Source organism: Euphorbia lathyris, chromosome 10 (assembly GCF_963576675.1).
Source record: "Euphorbia lathyris chromosome 10, ddEupLath1.1, whole genome shotgun sequence".
Classification (NCBI taxonomy): Eukaryota; Viridiplantae; Streptophyta; class Magnoliopsida; order Malpighiales; family Euphorbiaceae; genus Euphorbia; species Euphorbia lathyris.
The window spans coordinates 16,057,551-16,074,489 of NC_088919.1; the positions used below are offsets into that span (position 1 = coordinate 16,057,551).

A 16,939-nucleotide genomic window follows, 5' to 3' on the forward strand; every position below is an offset into this window, starting at 1 on the left:
CAAAAAGGCACATCACATGCTGTTAGGAGATGGTTATCAAAAGACCAGAGGCCTCCCGTTAACACACAATCACGATCCACAACAGAAAAATTCAAAAGCAAAAGAGATTTGAATCAACCTCTGTTATGTCAATACCTTTTTGAGATCTCCATAAACTAGACATTCTATTTTTCATAGCAACAAAATTAATCATTTTGTCGGTCAAAAATTTGTGCAACAATGCACAACCCATTAATGTGGTCTTCATTAGTACCAGCACCTCTGGTCAACTAGAGCATATCGTGTTCATTTTCAGAAATGAACACGTTTTCCATATAGCTCTCAATATTAGTACTAAAAAATAATCAAACATAAAAACACGAGTACTATAATCAAAGCTTCCACATAAATGAAAGACTTTGTTTAGGTAAAAATATGCTGACATGGTATAAATAAAAGACAAACAAATATATGCATCAAACACAGCTAAACTTTGAAATTTTATATTTGGGCTATTCTAACATATTGAAACCCAGCAAAGGAAGGCTGTCACTTATATAGAAATATGGCCAATGAAAGAAAATCCATTTCCAAGCAAGAAGATTTTAAGCCTTTGTAATTGAATACATCTAAATTTTTGTAAACTTTTTTTGATGTCTTCTAAAATCTCAATTCAATATACCCCTTTAAAGAATGACTTTAAAATCTTAAAAAGTCTTTTAAAATCCAATGCAATACACCCCTCTAAATTTCTCCAAACTAAAATTCTAATCTATCGGTGACGACTGACTAAACTTCATTTGATCAGTGATTCATCACTGATCGATCAGTTGAACGTTGCTGCTCTTCATCTCTTTTATTCAGACGCTTGAGCTTCCAATTCCTGCAGTTCAATGCCTTGGCAAGCAATCCTTCGCGATCGATCGATCTAATCACACGCAAATTAAAGTTATTACTAATCACAGTCTATAACTATATAACACAACACTACTTTACATAAACAATAATAGAACTTTGAAGAAAATGAATGATTTTCCAATTTCTACAACAATTCAACCCAATTCCACATTGCAATTAACAAAAATAGAATAGATACAATTAGAAGCGAAGTCTCTGAAATTGTCTATAGAAGGTTGTGCTATTTTTCATATTAGAATAATAATAACAACTTCTTTCATTAAAAGATACATTAAAAAAAAAAAAAATTGTTGACAGAAAGCTAATAAAGATTGAAGACCTTAAAGTGGTGCATTTCCTTTAGGTAGGGCTCCAGGAAGAAGTTGCACATACAGATTACACAAACAAAATCTCAAATCAAATGTATATGCTACTTTCCGAAGAGTTAGAATTGAATCATCAAAATACTTTTTGCTTTTTCCTATATCTCGACTCGACTACGACGACTACTGAGGGGTTGTCAACTGCCAATGAAAACCGAAAACAGGAAGCAATGCTTGTTTGTACCAATAGATTATGTATCCATATATATCAATTCCAACTTTAACAAGCCTCCAAAATCAAATTCCAAAGTGGTATATTATCAAGGACTGCAAAGATTCTTCAGATCCTCTTCTTTCGCATACCAACCTGGTATTATCTTTGATACGTGCGGATATAGATCCTTGTACGAATTTCTTATTGTTCCTTCTGCAACTCCAGTCGCAAGCGATATTTCTGCCATGACAAATATTATATTATTAATTCACATCAACCAGTTATTCTCTTTTTGCATCAACACAAGAGATCACCAAACCTTTCAGAGACTTCTTGTCCTCTGATAGCTGAGATATAATATATATTACAGCTGCTGCAATCGATATGGGACTCCTCCTGCAAGATAAAACACCATTTTTAGACATGTCTCAATCAATTATTGTTTTACAGAGACTGAGAAAATGAGATAATTCGTGAAAGTTCGGATAACATGTTCAAGCTTGAAAATTAGAACAGTATTACGCAGACCAGAATGTACTCCAACAATATGTAAAGTTTATCATAAAATACATTGCAGTCCAATTTAACCTTCCCAAATACATTGCACTACTAATGAAGATCATAGTTCTTATAAACAAACTCCTGAAGCTTTCTGTTGCTAAGCCAAGAGGTTACAAAAATTAAGAGGTCGTTTGAGAAACAAATTCAGCAATTCGGTTAAAGAAGCTCAATTATCTGGTTTTTAAAATTGTTATTGAAGTTACTCTACTATCTTAAAAGTAATTTTATTATCAGTCACTGATTAATCAATTACTAGAATACTTTTTTTAAAAGTAGACTTTGTATCTTAGCATATCACTTTAGTATTATTTCCCCACAAAATTTAAAATCTATGAGACTTTTAATGTATAAAAGTAACAAAACTCAAATTTTTTTTTATCTTAAAGGAAAAGTGGAAGTACAAACTGCAATATCTTACCCATGCTATAATATTCTATATTTTTTATAAGAATCCTGAAGAAACTATTGCCAAAAGAACATTTGTAAACCACCACTGTTAATCTTCTAAAAGTTTATATATATATATATATATATATATATATATATATATATATATATTACTGAAAACCTAAAGTACTTCCGCAAGAATAATATTCCTAGGTTCACTATTTCACACCTTTCAAAACCAACCAAAAATCTATAGGATCTATGTTTTCAATTTATATCAAACAGTTTTATCATTTAAAAGTTTCAGTATTATACATATCACTACTTATAACTTCAGCTTTTAATTTCTTACACTTATTTTCAGTTTTACTAAAACCCTAGCATTCTCAAATTATCATTTCCAACAGGTTTTCCTAGTCTTCCCAAAAGTCTTCCAATTACTCTAAACTCTAAATGTATTGTACCTATCCAAAAAAAAAAAAACAGCATACAGTCAATGTATTATGTATCACTTCAACCAAGTGATAAATATAAATGTCTTCAACCTTAAAAGTTAATTATATATCATGAAGTATCCTCATTGAGAACCTAAACCAACAAAAAGGAGGCAACAATAACTTCCAATATATCCTCGTGCTATGAGGATACCTGTGGGTTCTACAAAAAGAGAGAGATATCACAGTACCTAATGTCAAACTCTTCTGACTTCTGCACGGCTTCTTGTGCAGCTTTCACTGCTTGATTATTCATGCCAAGATTTGAACAAAAACGCCTCTACATATGGAGTTGAGACTAATATTAGTGACACATTGATATTGTAAGTAACGAAATGACCAAGACTCTTTGTCCAATACAACAATATTGGACATGAAAAAAAAAAAATTTGAGCATGTCCAACTTTAATAAGAACGAAACCTCACCATAAAATCCCCAGCATGTATTGTTCCCATCTCCACCGATTGACCTGTCTCCAACCCCAGTTGTTTCACTATGTACTCTTTTGCTCGGCCAATTTCCTTCTTTGTGGCCCCATTGGCGACAGAGCAAATTTCTAGTTGAAATCCATAGGTTTAGGGAAGCTCAATCACATAGGGAAAGATAAATCAGGAAGCATCCAGATGTATGTTAAAAGTATCATAGGCTGTACCCTTAACAGTTCGAGGTTTGTCTTCTTGTCGACAAGCAATGTAGAGGCAAGCAGCCAATAAGGCATCCTGATTTCTTCCTCTACTAGACTTCTGATCTTCTACCTTTTTGTAGATCTCATTAGCTCGATCCTTCAGATTAACAAATGTGAAGTTAGTAAAGGAATTCATCCAACAGAATATTCAAAATTATTAAAATAAAATAAAAATTAAATCCATTCCCCCTCTTCTCCCTCCTCCTTTAAGAGAAAGATAATAACAGATTTATCACATAGGCAATATTATTTTTCATCCTCCATAATGGAATATTGATATGCACTACAGAACAACTGTCAACAGAAGTGCAACGAATTCTCTTTTTTATTGCTCTCTCTCGCCCAACTCAAGTTTCATCCAGGTAGTATGAGAAGTGTATTTTATATTTAAAGGGCACCAAAAAATGTTTTCCATGACTGTTGAAGTATTTTCAAGCCAGTTTTAAGTCAAACACATGTTCAGTGTTATGCATAACTCTCTGATTTGGAAATGATTGCATACAGATCAACAAATACTGCAGATATTTTGTTAGAACCAATTAGCTTTATATGTTGCATTCTATGAAGCACGGATCGGAGTGGCTGTGTCAAACTCTTCGGACACGGGGAACAGCCGGACTTGCACCCGACACGGCAAAAAACGTGTCCAGCCATGTCCAGATTTTTAAAAAAGAAAAAAAAACAAGAGGTTATCCCTCTTGGCTAAGGAGCCAAGCAGAAATTATCTTACAAAACCAAAGCAGATAGGAAAAGAAATTATCTTCCACAACCTATCTCTTATCATAAACTAAAGGCAGCTGAAGGAAACGAATGTTAACTTGTGAAAAATGACACATTTTCCCTCTATATGCTTAAAAATGACACATTTAAGCTTATAAATATTCCTAAAGTTAGTCTCCAAAATAATCTTGCTTAAACAAGTATGGTTGGGAATTAATTGGACTGTAATTTGTGTACTTTTATATGTTATTTTATATATATATATATATAATTAATTATATAGAAATTTGCCGTGTCACGCCTTTTGCCGCACCCGAGTCGCTGCTTCATAGGTTGCATTGAATCAAATACCAAAAAGCAATATTTATGAAAAAAAAATACATAGAAATGAAAAGTGAGGGGAAACAAGTAAACACTAAATATTTAAGGATGCGTTTATAATTTTACATTCAGGTTACATAAGAGGTAAAAGGGTTTTTCCATTTTAAAAGCCTGAAGAAGATAATTTAGAAAAAAAAAAGAGACTTCATGCAATGCATTGTTGTGAAAGGTGCAAGGGGTCTTGGAGCTTAGGAGCAAGGCGCAAGCCTGAGCGACACAAGGCGCATCAAAACAAAATAACATATAAAATTATATATCACAACACATAACATTTTTAAAATGACACAAATAGTAAAATATTAACCATCTTAATCATAAAATGCATGAGATAAATTCTAAGTATCTATAGTTATAATTTATAACAAAATTTAAATCTAAAGACCAAAGTTAACTTCAACTAAACACTAAGTTAATAACTAATAGTCTAATAATAACTATTTCCCCTCATGCAAGACTGAACTTTTTAGACTTTACAGTCTCTATTCATCATCAAAGTCATCATCACCGTCATCACTATCATCTCCATAATCATATTCTTCTTCAAGGTTCTCATACTAAATCTCATTTAGCATTTGTTTGGTTTGCATTTTCTGTCCTTTACAATCGCAACCCATCTCTTTCCTTCCCTTTTTTTCTTTTTCTAACTTAATCCGAGCCCTTCATCATAAAGACTTTCTATGGCTGTGGTTAGAAGCTTGAAAACCCCTAAATAACCCTACAATTGCGCCTCAGCGCGCCCCACTCAAGGGGACGAGCCTAGGCAAGACGCACAAAGGCGCGTGCCTGCTGACATCGCCCGCCTCACACACACAGAGGCGCTGACCCCGCCCGAGGTGCACCTTTAACACTATGATGCAATGTGAACAACTCATGATGAACTGATTACAAGATCGGTTAATTGGTCGTTTTGCCAATATGCTCCTAGAAAAGGATTTTATTTTTATACTAACCCAAGGGTTAGACCGACAAGGAATCATCCAACAGAATATTCTTTGTGATCTATATGCAATCAATGCCAAAAAAGAGAGTTCATGCAAAACCATAAACATGTGGATGACTTAAAACTGTCTTGAAAACACTTAACAATCATGGAATTTACACTTCTGGTACCAGTTGGATGGAACTTGAGTTGGGTGAGGGAGTGAGCAACAAAAAAAAAATCTGCAGATATGTTAGAACCAATTTTCCTTATCTATGTTGCATCTTAATTTGTCATTTTGACAATATGCTCCTATGAACGCATTCTATACTAAGAAATGGGTTCCCAAATTTCTTATATTACAGAAATGTGACTCAATGTACAATAGAAGTTCCTAAGGACTTAAATTTAAATAAAATGTGGAAATTCTTCAAAATCAAAGTTTTTGTACAACAAAGATCTTCATAACAACATTCAATCTCAAATCAACTAACAATTTCAAACTGGAAGGTAATCAGTATCAAGAAATTAAAACTAAATGGAAACATTTTATGCTAATCTAGCAGTTAACCTAGCATTGGTAAGTCAGACGCTAAGAAAGACTATTCTAATAAACAAAGTTTGCAATAGCATCTCCCTCCCACATTGATAGCCTGAAGAGTCTCATATTCATGCAATCTTCAACTTGCACCTTAAGACAAGATTAAATCATAATTGTCAAGGAACAATTGAACCAAAAGCTTAACTCGAGCCCTCAACCATTTGGTCCAAGAGGATCTGATATCATGTCAAGGAACCAATTGAACCAAAAGCTTAAGCTGATAGTTAAGGCCCACTCATAGATCTTATATTAATCTCAATAATGTACACAAATTTCCGAGTGTGTGCCTCGGACATTGCTATCCCTGAAGGGTCTCATAGCATTTGGACACAAGATTAAATCATTTACTCATTGTACATGGATATAAATTTTCAATCAGTGAGTGCCATACCTTGATAGTTGCAACAAGACCCAACCTGAAACAGAGAAAATATTCACTTTAGCAATGAACTTGCAATTATCTGCAAACTAATAAAAATACGATTACACATTCATAGAAGCACAAGATTACACACAACCACCATAGAATTCTATTATAATTCTCTGCATACCAATTTTAACCTGAACTTTTACGAGCCTATACATTTCAATCATCACCCTAAGCTATCCTGTGATGACATTGAATCAAATAATAAACAATGTAACCTACCCAATTCAAGATGAAGGATCAATTCAACCACCCCTCTACGCCATTCTCCAAAAATATCAAAATCTCAGAAATAAAAAACCATGTCTAGTTACGCCAAAAGAAAACTACATCATTAAAGCACAATCCACCATCCCAAGAAAAAAAATCATACGATCCAGTTTAAATAATAATAAAAAAACATACCTATCAGACATGGTAGCTATAGTCTTGAACGCCAATATCAATCCCCGATCCGGATTGGAACCTCTATTCTGCCATCGGCCCAAGGAAGAAGAAAGGAAATCTCCAGAAGCGCCGTTAGGCTTAGCGATGACGGTAGAAAGACCTCCGTCGGCCAAGAGAGGATTGGTAGGGCCACCGACACGAACGGGGTCATTATCACCGGACTCATTCGCAAAAGTCCTCCACTCAGAAGTCTCATCGATCGAGTGCGATTCAAGCACCAATCCGCACTCAGAACACACCGTATCCCCCGCCGAGTGGTCGAATACCACCTCCGTTTGCCGTTTACAATCGGAGCAGAAAGCGTCCCCCATTAATCACAATAACAAACAAAATTAAATATTCTTCAACTCGGTTATCTTCAAAGATGTTCCCTTTTCTCAAATTTACTCTTTCAGTTAGGCATTTGCGGGTTACAGTTGGGGCTGCAATAAGGAAAGGACGATACAGAAGAAAGGAGAGAGAAAGAAAGAGAGAAAGAGAGATATTAAGGAAGGTAAGAGAGAAACTGAACTCATATCAAACAGAAAGGGGGATATTTATAAACAACCAACAAGGGTTAGGAATGTAGGAAAAGGATCGAGTGTGGTAAGGACTAGATTGATAAGGTGGTCTTGCATTAAGATGTAAAGAAATTAACGGATGAGATTGATTTAATTTGTTGTAAATAAATGTGGGGTATGACAAGAAATTTCGCTGGATTTAGCAGCGAGTTGGGTTGGGACGCTGGGTTGTCTGATTTTACAACTAGTTAGAAAATTGGGGAGTGTTTGGAACGAAGGTAGTTGATATCCTTAGACTTGGAATTGGGAGTGTTTGGATGATGGGTTGTTGATATCCTAGGGTTTGGAATTATTCAAATTTGATAGATCCGGACAGGAAAACGATTGGTCAAGTTTTTCTGGCACGATTTTTGTGTGCCGATATTATGATATTAATACGGCAAAAATTATAGTTACACATTTTGGTAGATTAAATATCTAATTTTTTAATAAGATATTAAACTACAAATCAGATTAATATAGTAATATTCATTTTAGGAAAAGTATAGAAATAAATAATTTGGCGGATTTATAATTGGTTAGTAAAAAACAAAGAACTTTTGAGCAGGTATGAATCAGTCAATATGTAAGCAAAGCAATATAATGTTTGGAATTCTTTTTCATGGTGCTAAATGAAGCAAAATATAATTTTCTGAAAAGAGAAAACCTAAAGGCTAGTTAATTTGATCAATGGCTTAAAAGCTAAAGATTATGAATGTCAACGGACAAATGGAAGTTTCCATTGTTTCCATTCTCCTTACTTAGACCTTGTTTGATAAAGAACTTAATTGCTTAAATTAAAATATTAAATACGTATTTAATTTAATGCGTTTGATAACGATTGTTTCTCCACCACTTAAATTGGTTAATTAAGTTAAAAATCACTTATTTTGATAAGTCAAAATATTTAACTTAACGTTTTAAGTTAAACATTATCTACTAATATTTTTATAAAAGTTATATCATTCAATATTTTCAGCACTTAAAATTCAGTATTTATGTTTTCAGCACTTAATTTTCAGTTTTATCAAACATCACCTTAATTGATCTTAATTAGGTACAGAACTCTTGTTTTAAAATAGTTTAACTGGTTTAATTAAGAACTAATAGGTAAAGAATTACACAAGTACTAATATCAACTAAAATCTTCTACACCTTCTATTGATGTGTCGAATAATACTAATAAGAGTCTGCTTGGATGAAAGTTTCAGAAGGTTAATTAAAGGGAGGGGAAGGGACCAATTTGGTGGGACTGAAATTGAAGGTTTTTGAACTTCCATTTAATTCTCATTTAACCTTCATTTAAACTTAAACTCTTTCTCAAGCAAGGTTAGAAAAATAACCTCCATTTAAACTCCTTTCCAAATAAGGTTAGAAAAATAATCTATCTTTAATTAATATCCACTAACCCCCAAAAAAAAAAGCAGACCCTAAAGCATCAAAACCACCACTTAATCTTTTATTTATGAGTCATTTATGAATGTTTGTTTTTAAATTTATGAAGGTTTATTTATGAGTTATTTTAAAAAAAAAAATTATAGTTCAAACCAATGTTTATTTATTAATGATTAAAAACCGAAATAAAAGGTTAACTGGCCGAATAATTTGTTAACCGATTAGTGATTAACCGAATTTAATGGACTAGTATATGGTTAGTATATTTAAAAAAACAAAAAAAAAAGGTTAATCGTCTGAATTAACATTAAGACTGGTTAACTGGCCACGTGCAACCCTACCCTTAAGCACGGCCATACATAACATAACATAGAAATCACACTTGGAAAGGGTGATTAGCTAGAGCTGCAACAGCAAAACTGATTGCAAAAGAAGGTAACCGGCCTCGTTAAAATTACCTTATGGAGAGGCTATATCATACATAATAGCCCGTTCTTTTTAACGTGATTGCTACATCACTATTCATTGACTTTTTTTCTTCTGAATTAGTGAAGAATGACTAAAAGCTCACTGATTTTATCAAAAGAAAGTTATGTGACTTTTGTAAAACGTACTCATTTTTTTAGGACAATTGATACAATTTTTCAAAATTTTGTTGTGATAAGAGTTCAAAAATAAATAACGTGGTTTGATCGGTTTACAAAAAAAATTCTCGTAGTTTAAAAGTTTACAAACATAAATTCCATGCTTTGTGAAAGTAGGCATTTGAAGAATTAGTGAGTCAATTTAGCAGTTAAACAATACTTATGGTTGATCTTCTATTTTGGATAATTTGCAAAATTAATCATTTTAATTGCTCTACATCGCTCAATTTTAAAGCAAATAATCACGATAATAATTTTTGACGAAATGACTTAGTTTATATAAATGGTACAAAATACGAACCATGGTACAAACTTTTTTTTAACTAAAAATGCAACTTCATTAATAAATAGAACCAGCATCCTCATGAATAACGTTTGCAAGCCATGTAGGCATTACACTGAAAAGACTATCGTTAGCGTTGAGCCCGCCTTGCCATTAAATGGGCGGCCCTATTCGCTAAATGAGGAATAAAACATAATTTGAACCCAGAGTGAGAGTTGATGATGGCCCTGCAATCTTGTATAATCGAACCAAACTCTGAATTGTCTTGTCGATGAGAATTAACCGCATCAACAATCAATTTGGCATCCGATTCAAAGACAATACCAACCATGGTACAAATTTTTAATCAATAAAATTTATATATTTTATGGTTTTCTCTTGTTTTATTATATTATTTTAAACAATTTTTTTTTAATATTGTTAATTAAGGTAAAAGCTATTATTTATTCAATTTCTTATCCTATGGCTGGGAGTCAAAGACAGGCTCCTCACGAATGCAGATAGACACAGAAGGCACTTGGCTGTATCTGGTGCCTGTAGCAGATGCAGCGGCCATGTGGAAACCTTGTGCCATGCTTTGAGGGATTGCCCGAATAGTAGAAAGGTTTGGGAAGGGGTCCTTCCTCATCACATCCTTCCTTCCTTTATGGGGTTCTCTGATATTGACTGGTTCTCTGAAGGCGTTAATGGGAATTTGTTGGCCAGTATGGAGTACGGGGCTATTCTCTTCGCTATTATTTGTCACCAAATGTGGAAATGGAGGAATGAAGAGTTATTTGCTGAGAAGACTGTCTTTATTCCTGACCTCCGGTTTTACTTCTCGAAAAAACTCTCTGTTATTACAAAGAGTTTTGAAGGAGAGCCCCTGGTTCACCCCTCCCCGGTTAAAGAGGTCCAGTTAGTTGGTTGGAGGAAGCCCAGGGAAGGGGTTGTCAAGTTGAATACGGATGGCTCCTGCCTTAGTAATGGCAGAATTGCTGCTGGTGGAGTTCTTCGGGATGCTGGTGGCGCCTGGCTGGCTGGGTTTACCCATAACTTAGGTACGGGCTCCTCCTTTACTGCAGAGCTCTGGGGGATCTTGTCTGGCATTAAACTCGCCATTCGCATGGGTGTTAAAAGACTTTCGGTGGAGTCTGACAATTTGGAGGCTATCAACAGGATTTCGGATAGACAGGTTGTTTGTCTTAAGAGTCAGAATCTCATTAAAGCCATCTTGAGGCTTCGTCCTGCCTTCGATTCTCTTACCTTCTCCCATATTTATAAGGAGCAAAACCGCGTGACGGATCGCTTGGCAGCTGCTGGGCATGGGGGATGTTAGGTGTTTCTACCCTTTACGTTCCTCCTTCTTTTATGTTACCTTCTCTTCTTGAGGATAGGATTGGGATCAGTCTTCCTAAACTGATCCCGGATTAGGTTTTTGTTTGTTTGTTTTTTTTTTTTCCCTTCTTACCAAAAAAAAAAAAGAAATTATTCAATTTCTTCAATTTATTTATTTATTTTTGTACTTCGTCTTTTCTTTTTAACAAGCTAGAGGGAGTACTGAGAGTTAACAAGGAAAATTAACAGCAAACAAATACGGTGTCGTTGTAGGCAACCGAAGTCCGGGGGAGAAGACGGAAGGTGAGAAGTGAGAAGCAAAAGCAAGAGAAGATGGCCGGAACGGGGCAATTCATAGAAGCAGACAATGCAGAAGCCATAATCACCAGAATCGAACACAAATCTCGCAAGATCGAGAGCTTACTTAAACAGTATTCTTAGCTTTCTCCTCATCTCTTTCTCTCTCTATCTAATCTCTAACCAATTAGCGATTGGGTGTTCCTTTCAGGTTCAAGCCTGTTGAAGCTCTCAAAACTGCCCTCGAAGGATCGCCACCGAGTACTGGAGACGAGCGATGCAAGGTTTTTCATGTCTTCAATTTACATTTTCATATTTTTTTTCCTTCAATTATCATGAGAGTCTCAAGTTCTACTCATGCATACATTAATTTTCTCCGTTCAGCGGAAATTGACTAGAGTTCTTGCAGTCTGCGAATTGGATTGTGGTGCATAGAGCGATTATGGCTATAAAAGATGTGGATGGGATGTTATCTTCCTTGGATCCTGAGTACTACGATATGCTCATGAAGTAAGTACATTCTATTTTCACTTAATTTTTAATATTAATCTTGATTTTTGTTATCTGATATAGTTTTTTTTTTTTTTTTTTTAATTCCCTACTACATCAATTGATGATGGCTTTATTAACTTCTTATTTGTTGCTGAATTTTTCAAATGTCAACTAATTCTTCCATTTTGATCTGTATACTTCCATTGGAGTATCTAGAATTTCTCATAGTATGTATATTAAAATAGCATATAGAATGGATGCATTGTCCTATGATGTTTATTGATTCTTCTAATTGTGATTTTATCTATTTTTATTTTTTAGATTAATGCCCTATAGAACTTGTAACTTTCTTAAATATGGTAGGCTGAATCTGAGTAGCAATAGGATAATTTTATTCCGGTATGTAGCAGTTCTAGTAATATAGACTGCCCTTGAATCATTATTATGATTATGAAAGGGCATAAAGCAAACAAAAATCATGTGTTATAGATGGTTAAATAATTGATTATTCTTCTTTTGTGATTTTTTATGTTTGATTTGTTCTTTTCAAAGATTAATGCCTTATAGAACATATAACTTTTTTGAATTTGAGAAGCCTTGAATATGAGGGACTCCAATTTCTAGCAAGAAGAGTAGTAATAATGTAGTGGCCTTAATGATGCTTCTAACTCAATATGGCATATCTACCTGGAAAAGAAGGTTCATACTGATTTGTTTTAGTTGACTAGTTTGTCTGGACATTGTTTCTTCCTTTGAAGTTAGTATGCTGTTATAGCTCGTGCAATTTGACCTCGATAACTCATGGGGATGTTAAAACATATTCAGCTCATTTCTCCCATATAATTTCAATAGGATTGTATTGTCTCATATGTCAATTTATTTGGGTGTGAACCAAATGGATCAAAAATCAATTACGGTGTTATTGACTGGAGTTGCACTCTGCCATCCTGAAAAATAAGACACTGTCGGCAACATAATTTTCTCTTTAGCAGAAACCTTAATTGGTTATATTATTGACTCGAGTACAGGAAATAAAACACTGCCATCAACTTCATTTTCTCTTTAGAAGGAAGCATTCTGTCTCTGCTTCCTAAGCTACTTACTAGCTGTGCCAGCCTTAATTCGTTTGAGGGCATATTATTTCAGTTTTACTGCTGTTATGCTTGTTGCTTATGTGCAAGTTCTTGAGATAAATTATGCTAACCTGTCTAAGAAGTTAAATGCTTGTCCAATTCAGTTTTTAAACCATTGTAAACAATAGTTACCTTATGGAATATTCTGTTCGCTGAATTTTCATATCAGTTAATGTAGTTTTCTTAATCATAAAAAGATTTGAGTCACAATATCATGTACCATTGTTAGACCTTGTCATTGTGGTACACTTTGCACTTTGAGCTATCGGATGAAAGGGGCAGTAAATAAGGGAAAAAGATGGGTATAGATTCACACGATCTTTATTTTCAACTTAGATGTCGTTGGTAGATCATCTTCTAGATTTAGTTCATGCATGCTGTTGCTTGTCCATGGATCTTCCAATGCATCCATATATTGTATTTTACTCATTAATTCAATACCTTGTTTTGGATTTTTCCCATTGTGAAAGGATTTCTTTCATCTAGGTGACATACTGTTGATGCTCTGCTTACACAATCCAAGTATAAACTCTATTATTACAGTTCTAAAGTACAAAGAAGATTTGGGTTGCTCCTGGTTTAGACATTTAAAAATACTGCCTGATTTTTTGAATCTCAAAATTCGTTTAATGTGTTATATCTATGATAATCTGCAGGTACTTGTATAGAGGATTGTCTACTGGAGATCGGCCCACATGTGATCAATGCCTACGAATACATGAAAAGTTGACGGAAAAAGCTGGTTTTGGTTGCATATTGCGTGCCCTAGCTGACACTGTTAATACTGTTTGACTCCAATCCATTGCTCTGTAGACTTGACTGCTTGCTTGTTGATGGGGACTACTTCCCCGTCCATGTCTAGGTGGGGAATTCCTATCCCCGGAAAAAATTCTTCTGTCCCTTAAATGATGTCCCCTTCCCTGTCCTTCAATCAATTAATTACATGTGTTAGATTTATCCTAATCAGCATTTAGACTCATTAATCTCTTAACTATGGTTAAACTCATTAATCAGTTCAGTTCGACTTTCTCTCAATTAGATTGCTCTAAAGGGCGGCCCGGTGCACTACGCGTCCCCGCTAAGCGAGGGTCCGGGGAGGGGTCCCACCACAAAGGTGTACTGGGAGCAAGCCTTCCCTTGCCAATTTTTTTGACAAGAGGCCGCTCCTAAGACTCGAACCCGTGACCTTCGGTCACACGACAACAACGTTTTACCGTTGCGCCAAGGCTCGCCCTCCTCAATTAGATTGCTCTGTGATCGAAAATCTTCCGTGATTGAAACCAATTTGTTTTGAATTCTGGAAACCTGATACAATAATAATCGAGTTTGCTTTGAGTTGAAAATCTGTTCTTTGAATTCTGCAAAAGTAATTTTGCTTTGATCGAAAACAGAGGCACGTACTATTTCGCTGTGACTGAAACTGAAACCAATTTTCGTTCGTTGGGTTTAGGAAATAGAGGACTAGCTAGACAGATTCTGGCCATTCAAAATGCTACTTTTTTTTAGAATGAGCAATTAGGTTCTGGAAGAGTATGTACCATTCATTTTGTGGATTGAAGACGGTTTTTCACTTTTCAGCCTCTGCCTTATTTATAATTGCTGTTATCAGGCTATTCGAATCTGATTGGCATAGAGATTCTAGTTGAGCGTTGATGGTGTTGGGGACAAATTGAGGCGACTGAATCATCATTTGTATGGCCAGAACAAGACAGTTGATTATGACTTTAAAGTCCATGGCACTGCAGAAAAAATAAAAGATAGACATGAGGGGGCTCTCCAAGCCCCTCCAACTGCACTGCAAATATCTCAGCGACAGCAGTTTCAAGGTTCTGTTGGTGGAAAATGATTATTCTACACGCCATGTTATCACTGCCGTGCTTCGCAACTGCAGTTATGATGGTTGAATACATTAAGCATTGTCTAGGATGTGATTTAGATGTTTTGTTAGATGGTTGACGAAGGAATTGTACTCGATGAGGTACATTTTCTGCCATGATGAAAGGCATTATCAGATTTGGATTTTATATGCTTAGCTAGCTGCAAATTGGTGCTTTTTTTTTCGTAGTAAAATTATGTTTTGAATCTGATATTTCAATTTTATGTTCCTTGATGATGCACATTTTAGGTTCGTTCATGTTCAACTTTCACAGCAGGTTTTTATTTGTAATCATCATGTACGGGAAGGACACCACTTGCATAACTTCCTTTAGGTATTCCCCCATAGAACATTGGAATCACAGTACCTGAAGGATTGGCTTAGACAGGTCAACATTAGGAAAAAAATGTAGAATAAAACTTAGCAATTGTAATTTATGCTTTGGTCTGGATTTCTTGTGCATCTAGTTAAGAACTTATAATGATGATCTATATGTATACCAGAAGAATACCAAGGCTGGTGAGATGTTACCTCAATAGGAAGTTTAGTTATACTGAAGGATTCAATAACATTTGAGGTTGAACTACAAAATCCAACAGACTTAGAGGGTGTTTGTTTCAGCTTTTCGGAGGAGCATTTAGCATTTCACCTCAAACCGCAGAAAATATAGCGTTTGGTTAGGTTTATATAACCGCAGCGTTTAGCATTTTCTCTGGAAACTGCAGCGTTCTGGAGCGTTTCGCGAAAAGCTCATATTTGGAGTTTTTCATAAATAGTTGTTTGTAGTTATATGTTATTGACAAAATTATCCTTTTTATTTCCATAAAATATGTTTATTCTTTAACATTATTTATATTTCTATAATAATTACCGGAAGAACAAGGTTTTATTGCGTTCAATAAATTTTTTATTTTTTATATAGATTATTTTTATTAATTTGTGTAACACAATTTTTATTTTATAATAGGATAAGGTGCAAAAACACTCCTATATTTGTAGCTAGGAGCAATCTTACCCTTAACGTCTAAAATTGTGCAATTATACTCCTAATATTGGCAGCCAAAAGCAATTTTATGGGTTTTTTTTTTCACATTTTCTTTTTTATAATTTCATCGTTGATTAATTTAAAACATGTCTATTTTAGACATTTTAAATCCGAACAGCAACAGTTCAATATAATTTTACCAAACACTAGTAATTAAACCGTTAATAATAAACAGCTTATTGCAAACCGCTAACCGCAACAGCTATTAGCTAACAACTGAACCAAACAGACCCTTAATATAAACTAAAACCATGTTAAAAAATCACAAATCAAAATGATAAACCTTTTTTTTTTCCTTCAAAAGATCGAGCCGTTAGGAGTTGGAGGAGCATCAAACTAAAGGGTTTTGTTATAGTTGTTATGAGAAATATACTAACAGAAATCAATGCAAAAAATTATTTTGTTGGACGGAGCCGAGGAGCATCAGTCGGATATTCAGTAAACATACTTTCCTAGAAAACAAGGATGAATTTGAAGAACCGTACAATTCTTGATTTGCCCTTTGGGCTCGGGAATGCACCATCAACCTTAATGAATGCCGTTTTTAAACATCAATTACTACTTAACTTTGTTCTTGTTGTCTTCGATGATAAAGTTGGCTCCGATCCGATTGGAAGGTAGAGATTAAAGCAAGGATAATAGTAAAAGGGTTTTGTTAAAGGTAAGGATTTGGTTACGGATGCGAACCAATAAGAAACGATGTTTCAAAAAACTCGATAATTACAAAATAATATTGCAAAGATATGATTCCAGTTTCCAACAGTCAATAAAATATATTCGTTTGTTCAAATGCGACAAAAGAAAATTCTTGCAAAATAAAGTTGTAAAGATCTCATTTCATTCTCCAAAAATTAAGGATTTCGCTTCAAATTGTTCAATAAT

General features: G+C 34.5%; 2 protein-coding genes across 4 annotated transcripts; one reads left to right on the forward strand and one right to left on the reverse strand.

Annotated features, from left to right (window-relative positions):
- Positions 1–504: 504 nt before the first annotated feature.
- On the reverse strand, positions 505–7,543 carry LOC136208527 (transcription initiation factor IIB-2). Of its 2 annotated transcripts, XM_065999466.1 has the most exons (8): positions 6,995–7,543; positions 6,554–6,578; positions 3,509–3,638; positions 3,282–3,412; positions 3,047–3,135; positions 1,733–1,809; positions 1,567–1,653; positions 505–907 (listed from the first exon to the last, which is right to left on the reverse strand). In XM_065999466.1, the coding sequence occupies exons 1-8, from the start codon at positions 7,345–7,347 to the stop codon at positions 870–872; spliced, it is 930 nt and encodes a 309-aa protein (XP_065855538.1). In that variant the 5' UTR covers positions 7,348–7,543; the 3' UTR covers positions 505–869. The 2 variants fall into 2 exon arrangements, with proteins under 2 accessions (XP_065855538.1, XP_065855537.1); XM_065999465.1 differs by lacking the exon at positions 505–907 and having other exon boundaries at positions 1,090–1,653; positions 6,995–7,542.
- Positions 7,544–11,435: 3,892 nt separating this feature from the next.
- On the forward strand, positions 11,436–15,753 carry LOC136207978 (actin-related protein 2/3 complex subunit 5A). 2 transcript variants are annotated; one of them, XR_010676994.1, is made up of 5 exons: positions 11,436–11,645; positions 11,723–11,795; positions 11,921–12,021; positions 13,793–13,998; positions 14,746–15,753. XR_010676994.1 is itself a non-coding variant. In XM_065998837.1 (4 exons), the coding sequence occupies exons 1-4, from the start codon at positions 11,548–11,550 to the stop codon at positions 13,926–13,928; spliced, it is 408 nt and encodes a 135-aa protein (XP_065854909.1). In that variant the 5' UTR covers positions 11,436–11,547; the 3' UTR covers positions 13,929–15,753. The 2 variants fall into 2 exon arrangements, 1 of the variants encoding a protein (XP_065854909.1); XM_065998837.1 differs by having other exon boundaries at positions 13,793–15,753.
- The last annotated feature ends 1,186 nt before the right edge of the window (positions 15,754–16,939 follow it).